This window comes from Dendrobates tinctorius, unplaced genomic scaffold, assembly GCF_039654945.1.
Source record: "Dendrobates tinctorius isolate UK_male_01 unplaced genomic scaffold, ASM3965494v1 ptg000371l, whole genome shotgun sequence".
NCBI lineage: Eukaryota > Metazoa > Chordata > Amphibia > Anura > Dendrobatidae > Dendrobates > Dendrobates tinctorius.
Window position 1 is genome coordinate 281,364 of NW_027362037.1, and position 18,288 is coordinate 299,651.

Here is an 18,288-nt window from a genome sequence, read left to right on the forward strand (position 1 = left end):
CACGTCCTCTCCCTGCAGAATCCCCACGTCCTCTCCCTGCTGAAACTCCACCCCCACGCCCGCGTGCCTTACTCCCTGCCTTCTTCATCTTGCTAGACTGATAAAGATAGGCAGAAAAGTACAAAGGGGGGCCTTAGTGTGCTTATTCCTGAACAGCTGTTTACAGGTAGAAGAAAGTCTTAGTTACTCACCGGTTAATGGTATTTTTCGGAGTCCATGACAGCACCACCTGAGAGAGGGGATCCGCCCTTTAGGAACAGGAAACCTACAGATACAAAAAGGGTGGCACCTCTCCCACGCATCAGTTGGATTACAGAGCACAAGAGGACTTTCAAGGTTAATGCATGGTTTATGTACAGTATTCTTTACAATTATAAACTTTTATCACCAGTGAGCATATACAAGAGAAAGACCTGCACACCCAAATTAAACTAAAGGGAGGGAATATACGGGTGCTGTCATGGACTCCGAAAAATACCGTTATCCGGTGAGTAACTAAGACTTTATTCGGTCGTCCATGACAGCACCACCTGAGAGATTTACAGAGAGTGATATCAGCTTTAGGGAGGGACTACAGCCTGCAGCACCCTTATACCAAAAGAGAGGTCTGTGGAAGCACCCAGGTCTAGCCTATAATGACTATAAAAGGTGCTCGGAGAGGACCAAGTAGCCGCCTTACATATCTGGTCAATGGAGACTTCTGATCTTTCGGCCCATGAGGTCGCCATGGCCCTGGTGGAATGCGCCCTCAGCTTCCTGGGTGGCGACCTGCCCTTTGAGGTGTATGCTATTGAAATCGCCTCTCTAATCCATCTGGCTAGTGTATTTTTCGATGCCCTACAACCTTTCCTGGGGCCTTGATGAGAGATAAATAGGGCATTATCTTTCTTCTAGGGATCGGTGACTGTCAGATATTCTATGAGCCCTCTCCTAACATCCAGGGTGTGTAGTGTCTTTTCCTTCTCGTTAGTTGGATTAGGGAGGAAGGATGGGAGAACTATTTCCTGTGTCCTATGGAAACTAGAAACTACCTTAGGCAAGTACGCTGGATCAGGTCTAAGTATTACCCTATCCTCTTTGAACTGTAAATAAGGAGGACGCCTAGATAATGCCTGGATATCGCTTATTCTGCGGGCTGATGTTAGAGCTACCAGGAAGGCTACTTTGAGGGACAGGTTTTTTAGGGAAGCCGACGAGATAGGTTCGAATGGGGTTTCCGTCATAGCAGTGAGGACTAGGTTCAAGTCCCACGGCATGAATCTATCCTTCATTATTGGCCTGGATCTACCTGCCGCCTTAATGAACCTGCTTACCCAATAATTACCAGCGATGTTGCAGCTATAAAGGGCCCCCAAGGCTGACACTTGTACTTTAAGGGTACTGGTAGAAAGCCCCATGTCCAGACCTTTTTGTAGGAACTCTAATATCTGAATTATAGGTGCTGAATCCCCAGCGACTACTCCTGAGTTTTGAAGGAATTTTTTCCAAATTCTAACATAAATTTTCGTGGTAATGATTTTTCTACTCTTAAGTAGGGTGTTAGTTAGGTCTGAGGAGAAGCCCTTCTCTTCTAATAATGACCGTTCAAACTCCACGCCGTCAGATGTAGGCCAGCCACCTGAGGATGGAAGACTGGGTCCTGGGACAGGAGATCCGGCAGAACCCAAGGATCGGACACCGACATGGTCCTGAGGCATGAGAACCATGCTCTCCTGGGCCAAAATGGAGTGATAACTATAACCCTCGCTCTGTCTTTCCTGATTTTCCTCATCACCAGGGGTAGAAGAGATAGGGGAGGGAAGGCGTAGGCTAGTCTGAAGTCCCACTTTATCAGGAAAGCATCTACCGCCAGAGGATTCTCTCTGGGATTTAGGGAGCAGAATTGTTTCAATTTCCTGTTGTCTCTGGTGGCGAAGAGGTCTACCTCTGGATATGAAAAAGCAATTAGTTCCAGCTGCGTGTAAAAAATTTCTTCTTTATTTCAACATTAAAATTATGTCATCTTCATAGTAAATGCCATACACACGGACACGGCAACGCGTTTCGATCTGTAAGATCTTTGTCAAAGCCATAGAGATACACTGATCTCAGCTGCATATATACTACATTTGATCCAATGACATGCACAAATACAATCACATGCCAATTAACTCATTAAAATTACATAGCAATGTACAAAATAAATTAAAACACATGTTGCAAAAGAGTTGCAAAAAATTTCCACAAATCAAGGGAATCATTAATAGATATTTGCCCATTTTATATGAAGATAGTAAATTGGCAGATATATTAAAGCCAGGTATTAATATAGTATCGAGAAGAGCTCCTACATTGGGAGACAAATTATCACCTAATTTATTTTCTCTCAATAATAAAACTAATAAAACCTGGTTAACCTGCAATGGTTTTTTCAGATGTGGAGCTACAAAATGCAAAACATGTAGATATGCAAATGTCACAAAAAAATTCTCTGATGCGGCAAATAAAGTGCAATATACCATAAAACAATATATCAATTGTAATTCAACTAATGTAATATACAAGATAGATTGCACTATTTGCAAATTATCATATATAGGGTGCACATCTAGAAAAATGAAGATGCGCATTAGGGAACATCTACATGATATTGAGAATACGAATAACATGAATCGTAATATATCAGCTGTGTCGCAGCATTTCATTAGGCACCATGCTAGAAATACCTCGAGTTTTAAAGTGCAAGGAATAGAACAGGTTAAAATTCCTTTCCGCGGCGGAGATTCAAAGTGACGCCTGTTAACAAGAGAGGCTTTTTGGATTTATCACCTAGATGTCCGATCCCCGAATGGTTTAAATAAACGAAATGACCTAATGCTTCATTATTGTTGAAAAGATAAATATTTCTCTTTTGCAACATGTGTTTTAATTTATTTTGTACATTGCTATGTAATTTTAATGAGTTAATTGTCATGTGATTGTATTTGTGCATGTCATTGGATCAAATGTAGTATATATGCAGCTGAGATCAGTGTATCTCTATGGCTCTGACAAAGATCTTACAGATCGAAACGCGTTGCCGTGTCCGTGTGTATGGCATTTACTATGAAGATGACATAATTTTAATGTTGAAATAAAGAAGAAATTTTTTACACGCAGCTGGAACTAATTGCTTTTTCCTATTGATTACACGTCAGTCCAGACGGAGCTCCGAGGTCTGCGGTGAACACTTGGTGAGCTGGCTTTTGTTTGTTTTCATGTTATGGTTGGACTGCCTTGCTCCCAGATCTGTATCTATTGATGGATATCTAAAGTACTAACATTGTTTATACAAGAATATTTTCGTCTTGCCTACACGGGATAACGTTCTCAGAGGTCACGTTTTAATATGGCCACAGACCTGAACAGGGATCGGTCTTTAAAGGCTGCAGAGGTTTTTTTCTAATCAGCAAGAGCCAGACAGCAGTGTTACAGGCTTTAATGAGTGTCTGATTAATTTGGAAAAACTTCGTATGCAGGAAATGAAACTGTGGTGGGATCATGAAACGCTTAACAATTATGTGAGCAAAGAAATGATACCGAGAGGTTTGCGAATTAAAAAAATTCCCACCACAATCTACTCGGATGAATTCATAGAGCAATGGAATACTATTCTAGGCAATTGTTCTCAGAACTTAATGAAACTGATTGTTCGGCAGGAAGAGACTAAACTGAAAGACATTCAGCAGGAGATGGAAACAGTTAATTCGTCTATACTGCAATACAAGACATTGGCACAGTTTGATTCTTCCATAGCAAAAATAAATGAGAAAGTCTCAGCTTTGGAGGAAGAAGTTATTACTAGAAAAAAGAAAAAATTTGTGCGAGATACTAATGATTACACAAGCAACAAAGTATATGACTGGGGCAAGTGGACTAATTTTGATAAAACTCCTAAGTCCATTCTCAAACAAAGCCATGCTCATAAAAAACGCAAATATTCAAGAGCTAGACTGAACAAACCGCATGTTTCCTTTACATCATCAGACCCGGACTCCTCTGATAATTACTTGAGTGCTTCAGACGATAATGCACCAACCAGTGTGAATATAGGCCAACATTTTTCAAAAAACGCAAGAGGCGCGGGGGTCGCAAGCACCACAGGCGCAGTAGGAATTACTACCCGCAAGAAGCATTACATGACCAAGTAATTAAGAATGTGCAAAATTATTCATCCAGAGATTTAACTCCAGATCAAATTGAGATCTTATCTTTGGGGTTAAACTTTTCTCCGGATCAGGACTTTGATTTGTTCACAACTATACTAGATGTGAATAAGTTCATGCGGAACTTGACTGTCAAAAAACACTTTATGAATGATTCACAAACAACAATGAATGAAGAAGGAGAATGTGATGACAACACTCAGACAATAACTAACGAATTTTTACATATGAACTTTCAGGAGCAGGTGTCATTGGTAACTTTACAAGATTTGGATACAGAAAAAAATAGAGAGATGGAATATGTTAATCAGTCATTAAATTTTTCCACAAAAAATCCCTATTTCTATCTGGTCCACGCGAGATCTGAGTGTATGGACCGATTCCAAGATATAGTGGAAAAGGAATTGCAAATTTTGTTTAATCAAAAAAATAGTAAATTTAAAAATCTATCTGGCAAGCAATTTATAGCCCTAAGAGAATTAAAATCAATGACAGATATTGTTATAAAAATGTCAGATAAAGGTGGGGTAGTTGTGGTTCTAGATTCTAAAGATTATTATGATAAAATGATTGAGTTATTGTCAGATGAATTGACATACAGGAAACTGGATTATAACCCTTTAGAACAATTTAGGGATAAAACTAATCAAATTATCATGGAAGGTTTGGAGTTAGGAGTCATTACTAAAAAACAGGCAGAATATCTGCAAGTGAAAAAACCGGTGCTTCCAATTATATATGGAGTACCCAAAATACACAAAGGCTGTGGCATTCCTCCTATGCGACCGATTGTCTCGGGCATCGGTTCAGCACATGAGCATTTGTCACAATGGGTTGACACATTGTTGCAACCCCTTGTACAGAGGATGCCTGGCTATATTAGAGATTCCAAACAGGTGTTACAAATGTTTTCTAACAAGATGTGGCTGTCATCATATTCATGGCTTAGTTGTGATGTAGTATCATTATATACATGTATCCCTCATGATTTAGCAATAAGAGCTTTGCAATTTCATTTAAAAAGGTTTAGTAACTACTCTATGGATCTAATTAATTATATTTTGCAAGTAGTAATATTTTTGATGTCACATAATTTTTTCTCCTTCAACCAGTGTTATTATTTACAGTTGAAGGGAGTAGCCATGGGAGCCAAATTTTCACCGTCCCTTGCAAATCTGGTTATGTCGTATTGGGAATATGAATTTATTTTCTCAGATTCCAATCCTTTTTATGGACAGGTGGCATGGTATGGCAGATATATCGATGATACCCTATTAATTTGGGATGGAGATGTATCTGCCATACCTGTCTTTATGCTATATCTAAACTCTAACCAATACAATATTAAATTTACGCATGAACATAATATGGGACATATATCTTTTTTGGATTTGGATTTATTTGGTGTTGAGGGGGAAATAATCTCTACGAAAACACATCATAAACCCTATAGTGGGAATACCATCTTACATGCAACTAGCAGTCACAATAAACATACCCTCAAAGCAATACCAGTAGGAGAACTCACAAGGGTTAAACGTAATTGTAGTGAAGAGAGTAATCTAGATAGTGAACTGGAACATGTAAAGAAAAAATTAAAAAATCGCATGTATCCGGATTGGTCTTTAAATCGAGCACAACAAATAGTAAAAAATAAAAAACGCAATAAAATGATTTTTTCTGGTGGCAATGCAAATGAGACAGTTATTGGAAAGAAACCGTATATTTGTTTTCAGTTTAGTCGCCAATTTCCACAAATCAAGGGAATCATTAATAGATATTTGCCCATTTTATATGAAGATAGCAAATTGGCAGATATATTAAAGCCAGGTATTAATATAGTATCGAGAAGAGCTCCTACATTGGGAGACAAATTATCACCTAATTTATTTTCTCTCAATAATAAAACTAATAAAACCTGGTTAACCTGCAATGGTTTTTTCAGATGTGGAGCTACAAAATGCAAAACATGTAGATATGCAAATGTCACAAAAAAATTCTCTGATGCGGCAAATAAAGTGCAATATACCATAAAACAATATATCAATTGTAATTCAACTAATGTAATATACAAGATAGATTGCACTATTTGCAAATTATCATATATAGGGTGCACATCTAGAAAAATGAAGATGCGCATTAGGGAACATCTACATGATATTGAGAATACGAATAACATGAATCGTAATATATCAGCTGTGTCGCAGCATTTCATTAGGCACCATGCTAGAAATACCTCGAGTTTCAAAGTGCAAGGAATAGAACAGGTTAAAATTCCTTTCCGCGGGCGGAGATTCAAAGCGACGCCTGTTAACAAGAGAGGCTTTTTGGATTTATCACCTAGATGTCCGATCCCCGAATGGTTTAAATAAACGAAATGACCTAATGCTTCATTATTGTTGAAAAGATAAATATTTCTCTTTTGCAACATGTGTTTTAATTTATTTTGTACATTGCTATGTAATTTTAATGAGTTAATTGTCATGTGATTGTATTTGTGCATGTCATTGGATCAAATGTAGTATATATGCAGCTGAGATCAGTGTATCTCTATGGCTCTGACAAAGATCTTACAGATCGAAACGCGTTGCCGTGTCCGTGTGTATGGCATATACTATGAAGATGACATATTTTTAATGTTGAAATAAAGAAGAAATTTTTTACACGCAGCTGGAACTAATTGCTTTTTCCTATTGATTACACGTCAGTCCAGACGGAGCTCCGAGGTCTGCGGTGAACACTTGGTGAGCTGGTTTTGTTTGTTTTCATACCTCTGGATATCCCCACTTTTGTACAATCAGATTGAATATGGAGGAGTTTAGGGACCATTCCCCTTGCTTTAGCTGATTGCGGCTTAAAAAGTCTGCCGTGATGTTGTCTCTTCCTTTTATATGCAACGCTGTTAAAGATAGAAAGTATTGTTCTGCTAGTTGGAACAACCACTCTGCTACAATCATCAGGGGTCTGGAACGGGTCCCGCCTTGGTGATTGATATATGCCACGGTGACCTGATTGTCGGAGAACACTCGCACGTGATGGCCCTGTAGATACACAAGGAGCTTTTTAGCCGCCTGCTCCACTGCTGTCAATTCTTTTAGGTTAGACGACATTCCTAACTGATGATGTTGCCATTGGTCCTGGACTAGTATTTCACCCATATGAGCTCCCCAACCGGAAGGACTAGCATCCGTGGTGACTATGCGGGTTACGTTATACTCCCAGGGCACCCCTTTAGACAAATTATCCTTGTCTAAACACCACTCTAGGGACTCCCTTGTGTTACGGGACAAGGTTAGCTGTCCCTCTAAGTAACCCCCAAGGACTTTTTGCTGTAATAAGACCTCGCTCTGTAGTTTCCTTGCATGAAACTGGGCCCACTGGACTGCCGGGATACAGGCCGAGAGAGAGCCTAGAAGAGACATGGCTTTCCTGAGGGATATGGTGGGGTTATTGGAGGCGTTCAGGATCTGATAATGGAGGCGAACAAGCTTCTCCGGAGGCAGACTGCATTCCTGTTTCTCAGAATCTAGGGTTAGGCCCAAGAATTGTTGAACTCTCATTGGTTGCAACCAAGATTTTTTGACGTTCAGCAACCATCCTAACCGTTCTAGGGCAGACATTGCTTTTTGTAGCTGTTGTAAACAATGATTTGCCGTTTTGCCTACAATAAGAAAATCGTCCAGGTAGGGGATCACCAGAATGTCTGATTCACGTAGATGGGCCATGACCTCCGCTATCACTTTAGTAAATACTCGGGGAGCGACTGCCACTCCAAAGGGGAGGGCCGCATATTGGAAATGTCGAATTGACCCATCCAACTGAACCGCCACTCTGAGAAACCGCTGATGGCCTGCATGGATGGGTATGTGGTAGTATGCGTTTTTTAAATCTAACACCACCATAAAGCAGTTTTGGAACAGCAATTTTATTGTAGATTTAATTGTTTCCATTTTAAACGGATGTATGACCAGAAACTTGTTGAGGGCCTTAAGATTTATTATCGTCCTAAAGGAAACCAACTGATGCGTGGGAGAGGTGCCACCCTTTTTGTATCTGTAGGTTTCCTGTTCCTAAAGGGCGGATCCCCTCTCTCAGGTGGTGCTGTCATGGACGACCGAATAAACACTAATTTTATGAAGTGTGTGTGTGGACTACACTTTAATAGGAGCTAATGTGGCCTACACAACTTTCAAATGTAGTGTTTGGTGAACTTTGTTGTTTTTTGTGAAAAAATACTAAAAGGATGTGACCTAAGATTTGAAAGTGATAGTATCACCAACTTTTTGGAGCTATTACAATGCAGGCAGGTAACCTACAATGCAAAAGATGAGGCTCCAAAAAAATTGGGTAATACTAATCTGGCTGCAGCTGAAGGGCACAAGCCAGAAAAAAGGCTCCTCTATCTACTCCTATATAGTGTTTGCAACCAACCAATGTAGATGGATACGGATGGATGCACACTAATAGAGAAGAAAAAATGAGCTGCAATTAAAGAAAAATATGTGTGAGGCAGTGACGCACGCTGAGCGTCCTACAACCAGACGTAGCTGCAGGACACACTACTCAGCGTGAGCTGCACTCACACACAGTCAGAGACCTCTCAGACAGCCATGAACAGTGCAGCTAAGTGGGCACTAGCACTGAAAGGCTGCAGAAAGGCTCCGCTGTCTACTACTAGTGTTTGCAACCAACGTATATGGATACGGATGGAAGCACACTAGATAGAATTTTTGAAAAATAAGCAGCTCAAAAAGAAAATGTATGAGGAAGCAGTGAGGCACGCTGGGCGGCCTACAACCAGACGTGGCTGCAGGACACACTACTCAGCGTGAGCTGCACTCACACAGCCCTTGCAGACAGCTGTGAACACTGCTGCTAGGGAAAAGCAAGCTACAGTGGTGGTTTATGTAGCCTGGTTAAAGCACAATATGTTGTGTAGAATCGCTATTTCTAACTGTCCCTCACAGTCTTCAACAGCACCCTGTCCCTAACTGAATTCACAGCAGAGTGACCAGAAATGGCGGCGGCGGCGGCTTTTATAGTGCATCATGACATTATTCAGCAGCCAATCACAGCCATGTCAATAGTTAACATGCCTATATGCCTAACAGGATGTGCCCACACTTCTGAGGATTCCCATTGGCTGAATCAAAGCAAGCGGGCTCATAGCATTATGGGAACTTCCGATTCCGGTATCCGATATGAAAAAAGTATCGAAAGCCAGTATCGGAATTCCGATACAGCTAATATCGGCCGATAACCGGTACTTGCGGTATCGGAATGCTCAACACTAATCAGGACAAATATTCAGCTCATTGCTGCAGCCCAATATCTCAAGATCCAGACAGATGAGAGGATTTGGATTTCTACTCCTTTCACTCAAGTGCTTGTCCAAACATTTTTAGTAATGACAATGAATGGCATTACATAATCTAGGTAGTAATGGTCACTGACCTCTTGATAATCCTGTTTCATCACCTCTCAGTCTCCCTCCATTCTCTTCTCTTCATTATTCCAGGTATGACATCCAGCATAGACATAGAACTGCTGAAGCCAACTGATCAAATGTTCATGCTGAAACATCATTGGAGACCATGAAGCTGATGAAACGGGAACAATGTTTGACCACTGGGTTGAATATCGCTGTTAATTATCATTTCATATTAATGTTTTTTCCTTGAAATGCTCTGACTTTTTCAACAGTGCTCATGAGGGTCTCCTAACGAGAAACCATGACCACCACTGACTTGGAAAAGAATTTGCATTATGTACACTAATTTATTTATTTATTTTCACTTATATAGCGCCATTAATTCCACAGTGCCTTACACACATTATCGTCGCTGTCCCCAATGGGGCTCACAATCTAAGTTCCTATCAGTATGTCTTTGGAATGTGGGAGGAAACCATAGAACCCGGATGAAACACATGTAAACACGAGAAGAACATACAAACTCCTGGCAGATATTGACCTTGGTTGGATTTGAACCCAGGACCCCAGTGCTTACATTTTGCCAGTTTTCACCATAACTTTATGAATGGTGGAGGTTCGATTTCTGGGATGTCCAATAATGCTGAGCATAAAGGTGCCACCTTGCTAGTTTAGTGCTGTGTCTCCTTTTATTTTGTTTCTGAACCTTAGTCCTCTTGGGTCACTCACTGTGCCCAAAAAAATCTTCAATAAAACTAGGCTGCAATTTCCCACACTCACTCTGGGCATTAGTACAATGGAGAGGACTCAGTAATACATGAAGAGGGCACCTTCATTTCCTTAATCTTTTTGGATTCCAGAGGTTTGATCACCACTGATAAAGAAGGCTTGGAAGATGCCCCTCTCCATAATCTTTGAAAATTCTTGGAGAACAGGAGAAGTGCCAGAAGACTGGAGAAGAGCAAATGTTGTTCCTATCTTCAAAAAGGGGAAGAAGGTGGACCCAGGCAACTATAGGCCGGTGAGTCTGACTTCTATACCAGGAAAGATCATTGAACAAATTATTAAACAACATGTATGTCAGTACCTGGATAAGAATGAAGTGATTAAACAGAGTCAGCATGGGTTTGTAACTAATAAGTCATGTCAGACTAACTTAATTTCCTTCTATGACGGAATCACTGATTGGGTGGATCAAGGAAATGCTGTAGATATAGTATATCTTGACTTCAGCAAAGCATTTGTCAAAGTATCTCACACAATCCTTATTGAAAAAATGACTAAGTATGGAATGGACAAGGCAACTGTTAGGTGGATTCATAACTGGCTTAGTGATCGGACCCAAAGAGTGGTCATAAATGGCTGCACATCCAGTTGGAAGAATGTCTCAAGTGGGGTACCACAGGGCTCTGTCCTGGGCCCTGTATTGTTCAACATCTTTATCAACGGTTTAGATGAAGGAATTGAGGGTAAACTGATTAAATTTGCTGATGACACAAAGCTAGGAGGGATAGATAATACTAGAGAAGAGAGAGTGAGAATTCAAAAAGATTTAAATAAACTGGAGAAGTGGGCAGCAACTAACAGAATGGTTTTTAACAGGGAGAAATGCAAAGTACTACATCTGGGCAATAAAAATGAAAAAAGCATATATAGAATGGGAGGAATAGGGCTAAGTGACAGCACATGTGAAAAAGACTTGGGTATACTAATAGATCACAGACTGAATATGAGTCAACAGTGTGATGCAGCAGCAAAAAAGGCAAATGCAATTCTAGGATGTATTAACAGAAGCATACAGTCTAGATCACGTGAAGTCATTATTTCCCTCTACTCCGCTTTGGTCAGACCTCATCTGGAATATTGTGTCCAGTTTTGGGCACCACATTTTAAAAAAGACATCAACAAACTGGAGCAAGTTCAGAAAAGAGCGACCAGAATGGTGACCGGTCTGCAAACCCTGTCTTATGAGGAAAGGTTGCAGGATTTGGGAATGTTTAGTTTGCAAAAGAGAAGACTGAGAGGAGACTTAATAGCTGTCTTCAAATATCTAAAGGGCTGTCACATTGTAGAAGGATCAACTTTATTCTCATTTGCACAAGGAAAGACTAGAAGCAATGGGATGAAACTGAATGGGAGGAGACACAGATTAGATATTAGAAAAAACTTTTTGACAGTTAGAGTGATCAATGAGTGGAACAAGCTGCCACGAGAAGTGGTGAGTTCTCCTTCAATGGAAGTCTTCAAACAGAGGCTGGACAGACATCTGACTGGGATGATTTAGCGAATCCTGCTTTGAGCAGGGGGTTGGACCAGATGGCCCAGGAGGTCCCTTCCAACTCTACCATTCTATGATTCTATGATTCTAGAAGTATGCCATTACTTTGCAATGTGGAAATACTTTCATTGATGTCTAATTTTCGTTGGCTACCCATCCCAGAAACTTACTTATCTATTAGGATGCTTGGGTTTGCAGAGACAATGTCCGTCTTAGTCCCGACATCTTGAGTCCAATTCAGTGGAGGTAAATTCAGCCTAGAAAATAAATGTTAGGAGACCAAAACTATAAACTGGGAGAGTCACATCAAGGATGAACAATAACAGTGGAGGGCCCCTGTGAATATCTTGTGTCTACATCTCACACCTGCATTGACAAATTAAGCACACTGTTATCTTCATTTCGAGCATAGGAGCATCGCTACGAACTGTGAATCAAGGCCACGGGAAGAAGAGCTGACAATGTCTTCCTCCCATTTGCTCAATGACCACCTGCTGAACAGAAAGTCTGTGATGCAGATGCTTCCTTTGAAGTGGTCAGTTTGAATATGAGCCAAAAGTTTGATGTGAAGATGAAGACACTTTTCTGTCCTTGTGCAGTTAGGCTCTTCCTCACTTTAAAAGCAGCAAAGGACAATGTCCCAGACTTTTCGGGGCCATGTTACCACATATGAATATTGTTTTTTGTGATAGGTGTAGGTTCTAAAGATATAGGAGACATATTTTCAGCATTGTGGCTCTGTGCTTTATGCAACACATTCAATTGTATTACATGTATTAAGCCAGAATTAATATTGGCCAGGGAGATATTACTGTCATGTTTCCTATCACAATTTTACCTTTCTATGAAGAGGAAACATGGCATGGATAGCATCATCCATCTGTGCATTATTCCATTATTAGATTGAAAGTGTTATTATAACCACTAGGTGAGGTAAGACAATGCACTTTGTGCGCCACTTTGTCACGCCTCCAAAAATATGACTTTCATAACAGTTTTATCTATACTGTTCATAAAAACCTCAATATTCATAATTTGGATGGAACAAAGCAGCCCAATGCAGGCAAGGACCAAAAATCTGTCACCTTCTGCATTATTATACAAGCAATGGATGGAGCTCCCATCTGCTATTTATCAGATTACAAATTTAGTTAACTCTTTGCCAGAGTGTAAGGCAGGGGGATCTCAGCCGAAGACAAGGGTCATATGTAGGTCACATAGCCAGCTTTTGCTCCATTTAATCCATGCTTTAATGTTCGCATGAGAACTCAATAGATATTTACAATTATTTTTTATAACAAACATTATTCTTCCTCCTCTCTGACAAAAAGTCATAACCAAGACTGCTACATTTGTAGGTAAGTACATGCAGGGATAGGCAGATGCAACACCAGCCTTCAGGATTGTTATGGTGAGTACAGTTGCTTCATTGGGCTAGTAAAATATTGATACAAAACAAAAAACTTATATTTCTTCATTTTACCCCCACTCCCTTATGTAAAAAAAAATCCTTAACCAAGGAAGGAACATGTGTCATGTAGCATTGTCATGGGATGTATTGTTGCTAAATTGGACTCGTTAACAGATATGTAGAGTGAAATGTGCATCTTTTGTAAAAAGATTTTGCCCTTAAATAGTACACCCTCACCACCCTGTCCTAAATGGGACATGACAAGAAAATCTAAGAATGTACACATTCCCAAATGGCAGCATCGGTATTAGGCCACTGAATTTGTGTGACTTGGACGGATGTAATCTTGGACTAGCCACAGGAAACAACAAATGATTCCAGAGGATTCTTCCTACTCGGCAATTAAAATCCATTTTATTGCATCATCTTTAAAAAAATATTCCATTTAGCAGAAATCCTTATTGTACACAGGGGGATACAAAGGGGGATCAGAAAAAGAGGTCGAGATAGATTATCCTGTGAAATATGAGGATCGAGCTTGTTGAAGTCCTCTTTTACAGATTAACAAATATCTCAATTTGAGGCCATGCGGACAAAGGGGGAAACACTTCAGACCGCCAGTCCAGATGCACTGGAACAGAGGAAGTCTCAGATGATAAATTCTCAGCTGCAAAGGATTCAAGATCGTGAAGTGCCTGCAGTTCAATCGCAGACATAGATGGATCCACCTTGGGAGAGAAATGTTTCTGAAGAATAAGTTCCAGATCCTTGATAAGAGTGAATCGATCAGAACCTTTCACTGGTGAAAGGGAAAGTCCTTTTAACAAGACCGCAATTTGTGATGAAGATGAAAAATGCTGTGAAAGGTTGATTACCTTCAAGGTCTCTTTCCTTTCTTGTCTCTCATGTTTTATAAATGTTTTTTTCCTTTTGCAACCAGTGTACGAAGATGTTGGTGATGATTGTTGATTGGACCTCCATCTTTGATTGGCCCAAATCTTTTGTCCAAAATATGATCGCCACACATTCCTTCAGAGGCAGTGGAAAGACTAGATACTGTATAGATTGTGATCTAGATTGGGTTTTGAGTTGCTTCCGGCGCTAACGGTACACCCGTTTAAGCTGGTAATCTTTGAGGTCATGTTGATATTTTTTAGTTTTATTGTTTTGTACCTCAAGTTCCCATTTAAGGAGATCTTCTTCTAAAGATGAATCAAATTTTTTGTATTCGTCACTAGGGAGTATTTCCAGAATTTTATCACATGTGACTTCAAATTCCTGTTCAATTGATTCCAAAGTTTTTTTTATCTGTGCCTATAAGTAGCTCCAATAGAGTGCGAGAGCACTTAGTGAGAGTGTCCTCCCATCTATGGTTGAAGGAAGGATCCTCAACATCCAATGTGGGGAATAGTTTAATGCGCAAACCTCTTGGTATTATATCCTTTTGTAAATAATTTTCTAAAGCGGCCTTGTTCCACCAAATTTTAATCCTTTTCCAAAAAAGTTCCCTAATTTTCAGTTTCAAGTCTTTATATCTTGTGTTTCTCTATCATTAGGCTGCCTCTCATCGAATGCCACCCCTGGTTGCATTACCCAGGTTTTGTCAGGTTTCTTATAGTCCATGTAACCTGTAAGGGAGTCTGTAAACACAATATAAACAATAATAATTATCAACCTATAAGCAATGTCTACGTGGCCAAGCGGGACACACCCCTAAGCCTAAAAACGAAGTGCCAAAATTAGGTCTAAACACGCCTCACTGACAAAGCCGAAGGCGGTGAAACGCGCGTCGTGGCTTGCGTGTCCCTGCACCCCTTCATGTACTTTACATCATGTCTCAAGGTAACATTTTGATTATATGCTATTCTTTTATTGTTTGCTTGAGACAACTCCGTCCGTAATTATCTATACTCTGGTTTGGATCCATATGCAGCAAAGCGGTCTGGATAGTTAGCCTCGGCTCTGCGGTTAGACCTGATTTTGGCTATTACTCTGCACTTTTTCTTGTATCTATATGCAGCTAAGCTGTTTGGCTGACCAGCCTCGGCTCTGCTGTTAGAGCTCATTTAGATTGTCACCTTCAGTACCTCCTTACCTGTGAGCTTTTTTATCAGACCTATAAGTCTGTTTATCTTACAGTTTGTGGATGTTTTTTCACTTCCATGCAATCAGGTGCTATGAGACACTTGTTCTTCTTGTTTTCTCTTCCTAGTGCACCATTTTGTCTTCCATGATTATCATCTGTACTTTGATTTTAGCTGTATACCTCATCTGTATGCCTCATGTCCTGTCTATTTTGTAATATATGCAAATAAAATTTTTATTGATCGATTATGGAATCCCCTTTTTTTTCACTTGGATCTTGAGATTTATATTATTGCTTTTCAGTCTAATTGGTACAATAATTTACTATGTTATTTTTTCAAAAGATCCCCTGATTTTCTAGTATAGGTATAGTGATTTAGGCTTAGGGGTGCGTATCGCTTGGCCACGTAGATATTGTTTATAGGTTGATAATTATTATTGTTTATATTGTGTTTACATACTCCCTTACAGGTTACATGGACAAAACCTGGGTAACGCAACTCGGGGTGGTATTCGGTGAGGGGCAGCCTAATGATAGAGAAACACATGATAAAAAAAGAAATTGAAACTGAAAATTAGGAAACTTATAAGAAAAAGGATTACAATTTGGTGGAACAAGGCCGCTTTAGAAAATTATTTACAAAAGGATATAATACCAAGAGGTTTTTGCATTAAACTATTCCCCACATTGGATGTTGAGGATCCTTCCTTCATCCATAGATGGGAGGACACTCTCACTAAGTGCTCTCGCACTCTGTTGGAGCTACTTATAGGCACAGATAAAGAAAACTTTGGAATCAATTGAAAAGGAAATTGAAGTCACACGTGATAAAATTCTGGTGACGAATACAAAAAGGTTGATTAATCTTTAGAAGAAAATCTCCTAAAATGGGAACTTGAGGTACAAAACAATAAAACTAAAAAATATCGACGTGACCTCAAAGATTACCAGCTTAAACGGGTGTACCGTTGGCGCCGGAAGCAACCCAAAATCAAATCTAGATCACAATCTATATCTAGTCTTTCCACTGCCTCTGAAGGAACGTGTGGTGATCATTTTTTAGACAAAAGATTTGGACCAATCATAAATGGAGGTCCAATCAACAATCATCACCAGCATCTTCGTACACCGGTTTCAAAAGGGAAAAAACATTCATAGAACATGAGAGACAAGAAAGGAAAGAGACCTTGAATGTAATCAACCTTTCATAACATTCTTTATCTTCATCACAAATTGAGGTCTTGTCAAAAGGACTTTCCCTTTCACCGGTGGAGGGTTCTGATCGATTCACTCTAATCAAGGACCTGGAACTTTTTGCTTGTAAACTTATTCTTAAGAAACATTTCTCTCCCAAGGTGGATCCATCTATGTCTGCGATTGAACTGCAGGCACTTCATGATCTTGAAATCTTTGCAGCTGAGAATTTATCATCTGAGACTTCCTCTGTTCCAGTGCATCTGGACTGGCGGTCTAACGTGTTTACCCCTTTGTCCGCATGTCCTCAAAATGAGATATTTGTTAAGTTGGTGAAGGAGGACTTCAACAAGCTCGATCCTCAAATTTCACAGGATAATCTATTCCGCCCTCTGAGAGAAGCTTTTAGGATGCTTAAAATTATTAAAGATATTGTTATCAAGAGTGCGGACAAGGGTGAGTAAGGTGGTTATTTGGCTGGTGCAGATGTACGAGGCAGAGGCATTCAGACTGCTTAATAATAAGGACTGCTAACGTCGCTTGGACTCTATACCCTTATCCATTTTCCAAAGAGAACTTACCTCTTGGATGAAGGAGTTGAATCTACTGTTATCTCTAAAAAGATGAGGGAGGCTTTATTACCAGAACATCCAGTAACTCCTACACTCTATTTGCTTCCCAAAGCTCACAAGGACCCCCTATTTCCATCAGGCAGACCTATTGTCTTTGGCATTGTGGGTCTTTGTGAACCAGCTTGCATAATCATTGACTTCTATTTTCAAAAATGTGTCGAAACACTTTCATCCTTTGTAAAGAATACTACTGATGTCCTAAAAAGGCTGGATGGTCTCACATTAGAGAGTGACATGTGGCTTGTTACTTGCGATGTGGAATCCCTGTATATGTCGATATATCATGACTACGGGATGCGAGCTGCCCAATTTTTTCTCAATATGACTAACCCTGAACGAGAATTGATCCAATTCATTCTGAATTTGTTACACTTTATATTGACTCAAAACTTTTTTGTGTTCAACACGACCCCTTCCTACAGCTCCAGGGAACAGCAATGGGGGCGTCGTGTGTGCCCTCACATGCTAATCTTTTCCAGGGGCTGTGGGAGAGGGATACGGTCCTTGTCATACCGGGTCATGGTTTTGTTGTCTTCGCTATATTAACAATATACTATTCATCTGGCATGGTTCTATGTCACAACTAGATGCTTTTTTAAGTCACTTGAACAATAATGAATTCAATATTAGACTGACTTGGAAATACAGTCAAAATTTTATTGACTTTTTGGATTTGCAAATTTCAAAATCCATAGATGGGACCATCAGCACAGACATGTTCCATAAGGCCACCACCACAAATGCATTATTGCACTTTACATCCTCACACCCGCCCAAACTTAAGAGTTCTATACCAATAGAACAATTTCTGCGGGTCAGTCGAATCTGTTCTGATGATCAGACTTTTCATAAACAAGGTAGAGATTTATCCTGTCGGTTTATGAATAGAGGATATCCGATTCATAAATCCTAATAGAAGGTACCTTGGAGTAATACTTTCAGATAGGTATATGCGTCTGATCAAATCTTCCAAAAAGAAGACCAAAAATATAGAGACAACCCCTAGATTCATCACAAAATTCAATTCTAATTGGGTGGAGATAAATAAAATCCTGCCTAAACATTGGTCGGT

General features: G+C 39.9%; 1 protein-coding gene across 1 annotated transcript in view; it reads right to left on the reverse strand.

The window, feature by feature from the left end:
• Nucleotides 1-18,288, reverse strand: part of LOC141075783 (alpha-2,8-sialyltransferase 8F-like) — a 433,541-nt gene that overhangs the window by 19,478 nt on the left and 395,775 nt on the right. Inside the window, exon 6 of the mRNA XM_073562929.1 lies at nt 12,064-12,150. Within this exon, the coding sequence (XP_073419030.1) occupies nt 12,064-12,150 (87 nt within the window). The remainder of the gene's footprint in view (nt 1-12,063; nt 12,151-18,288) is intronic.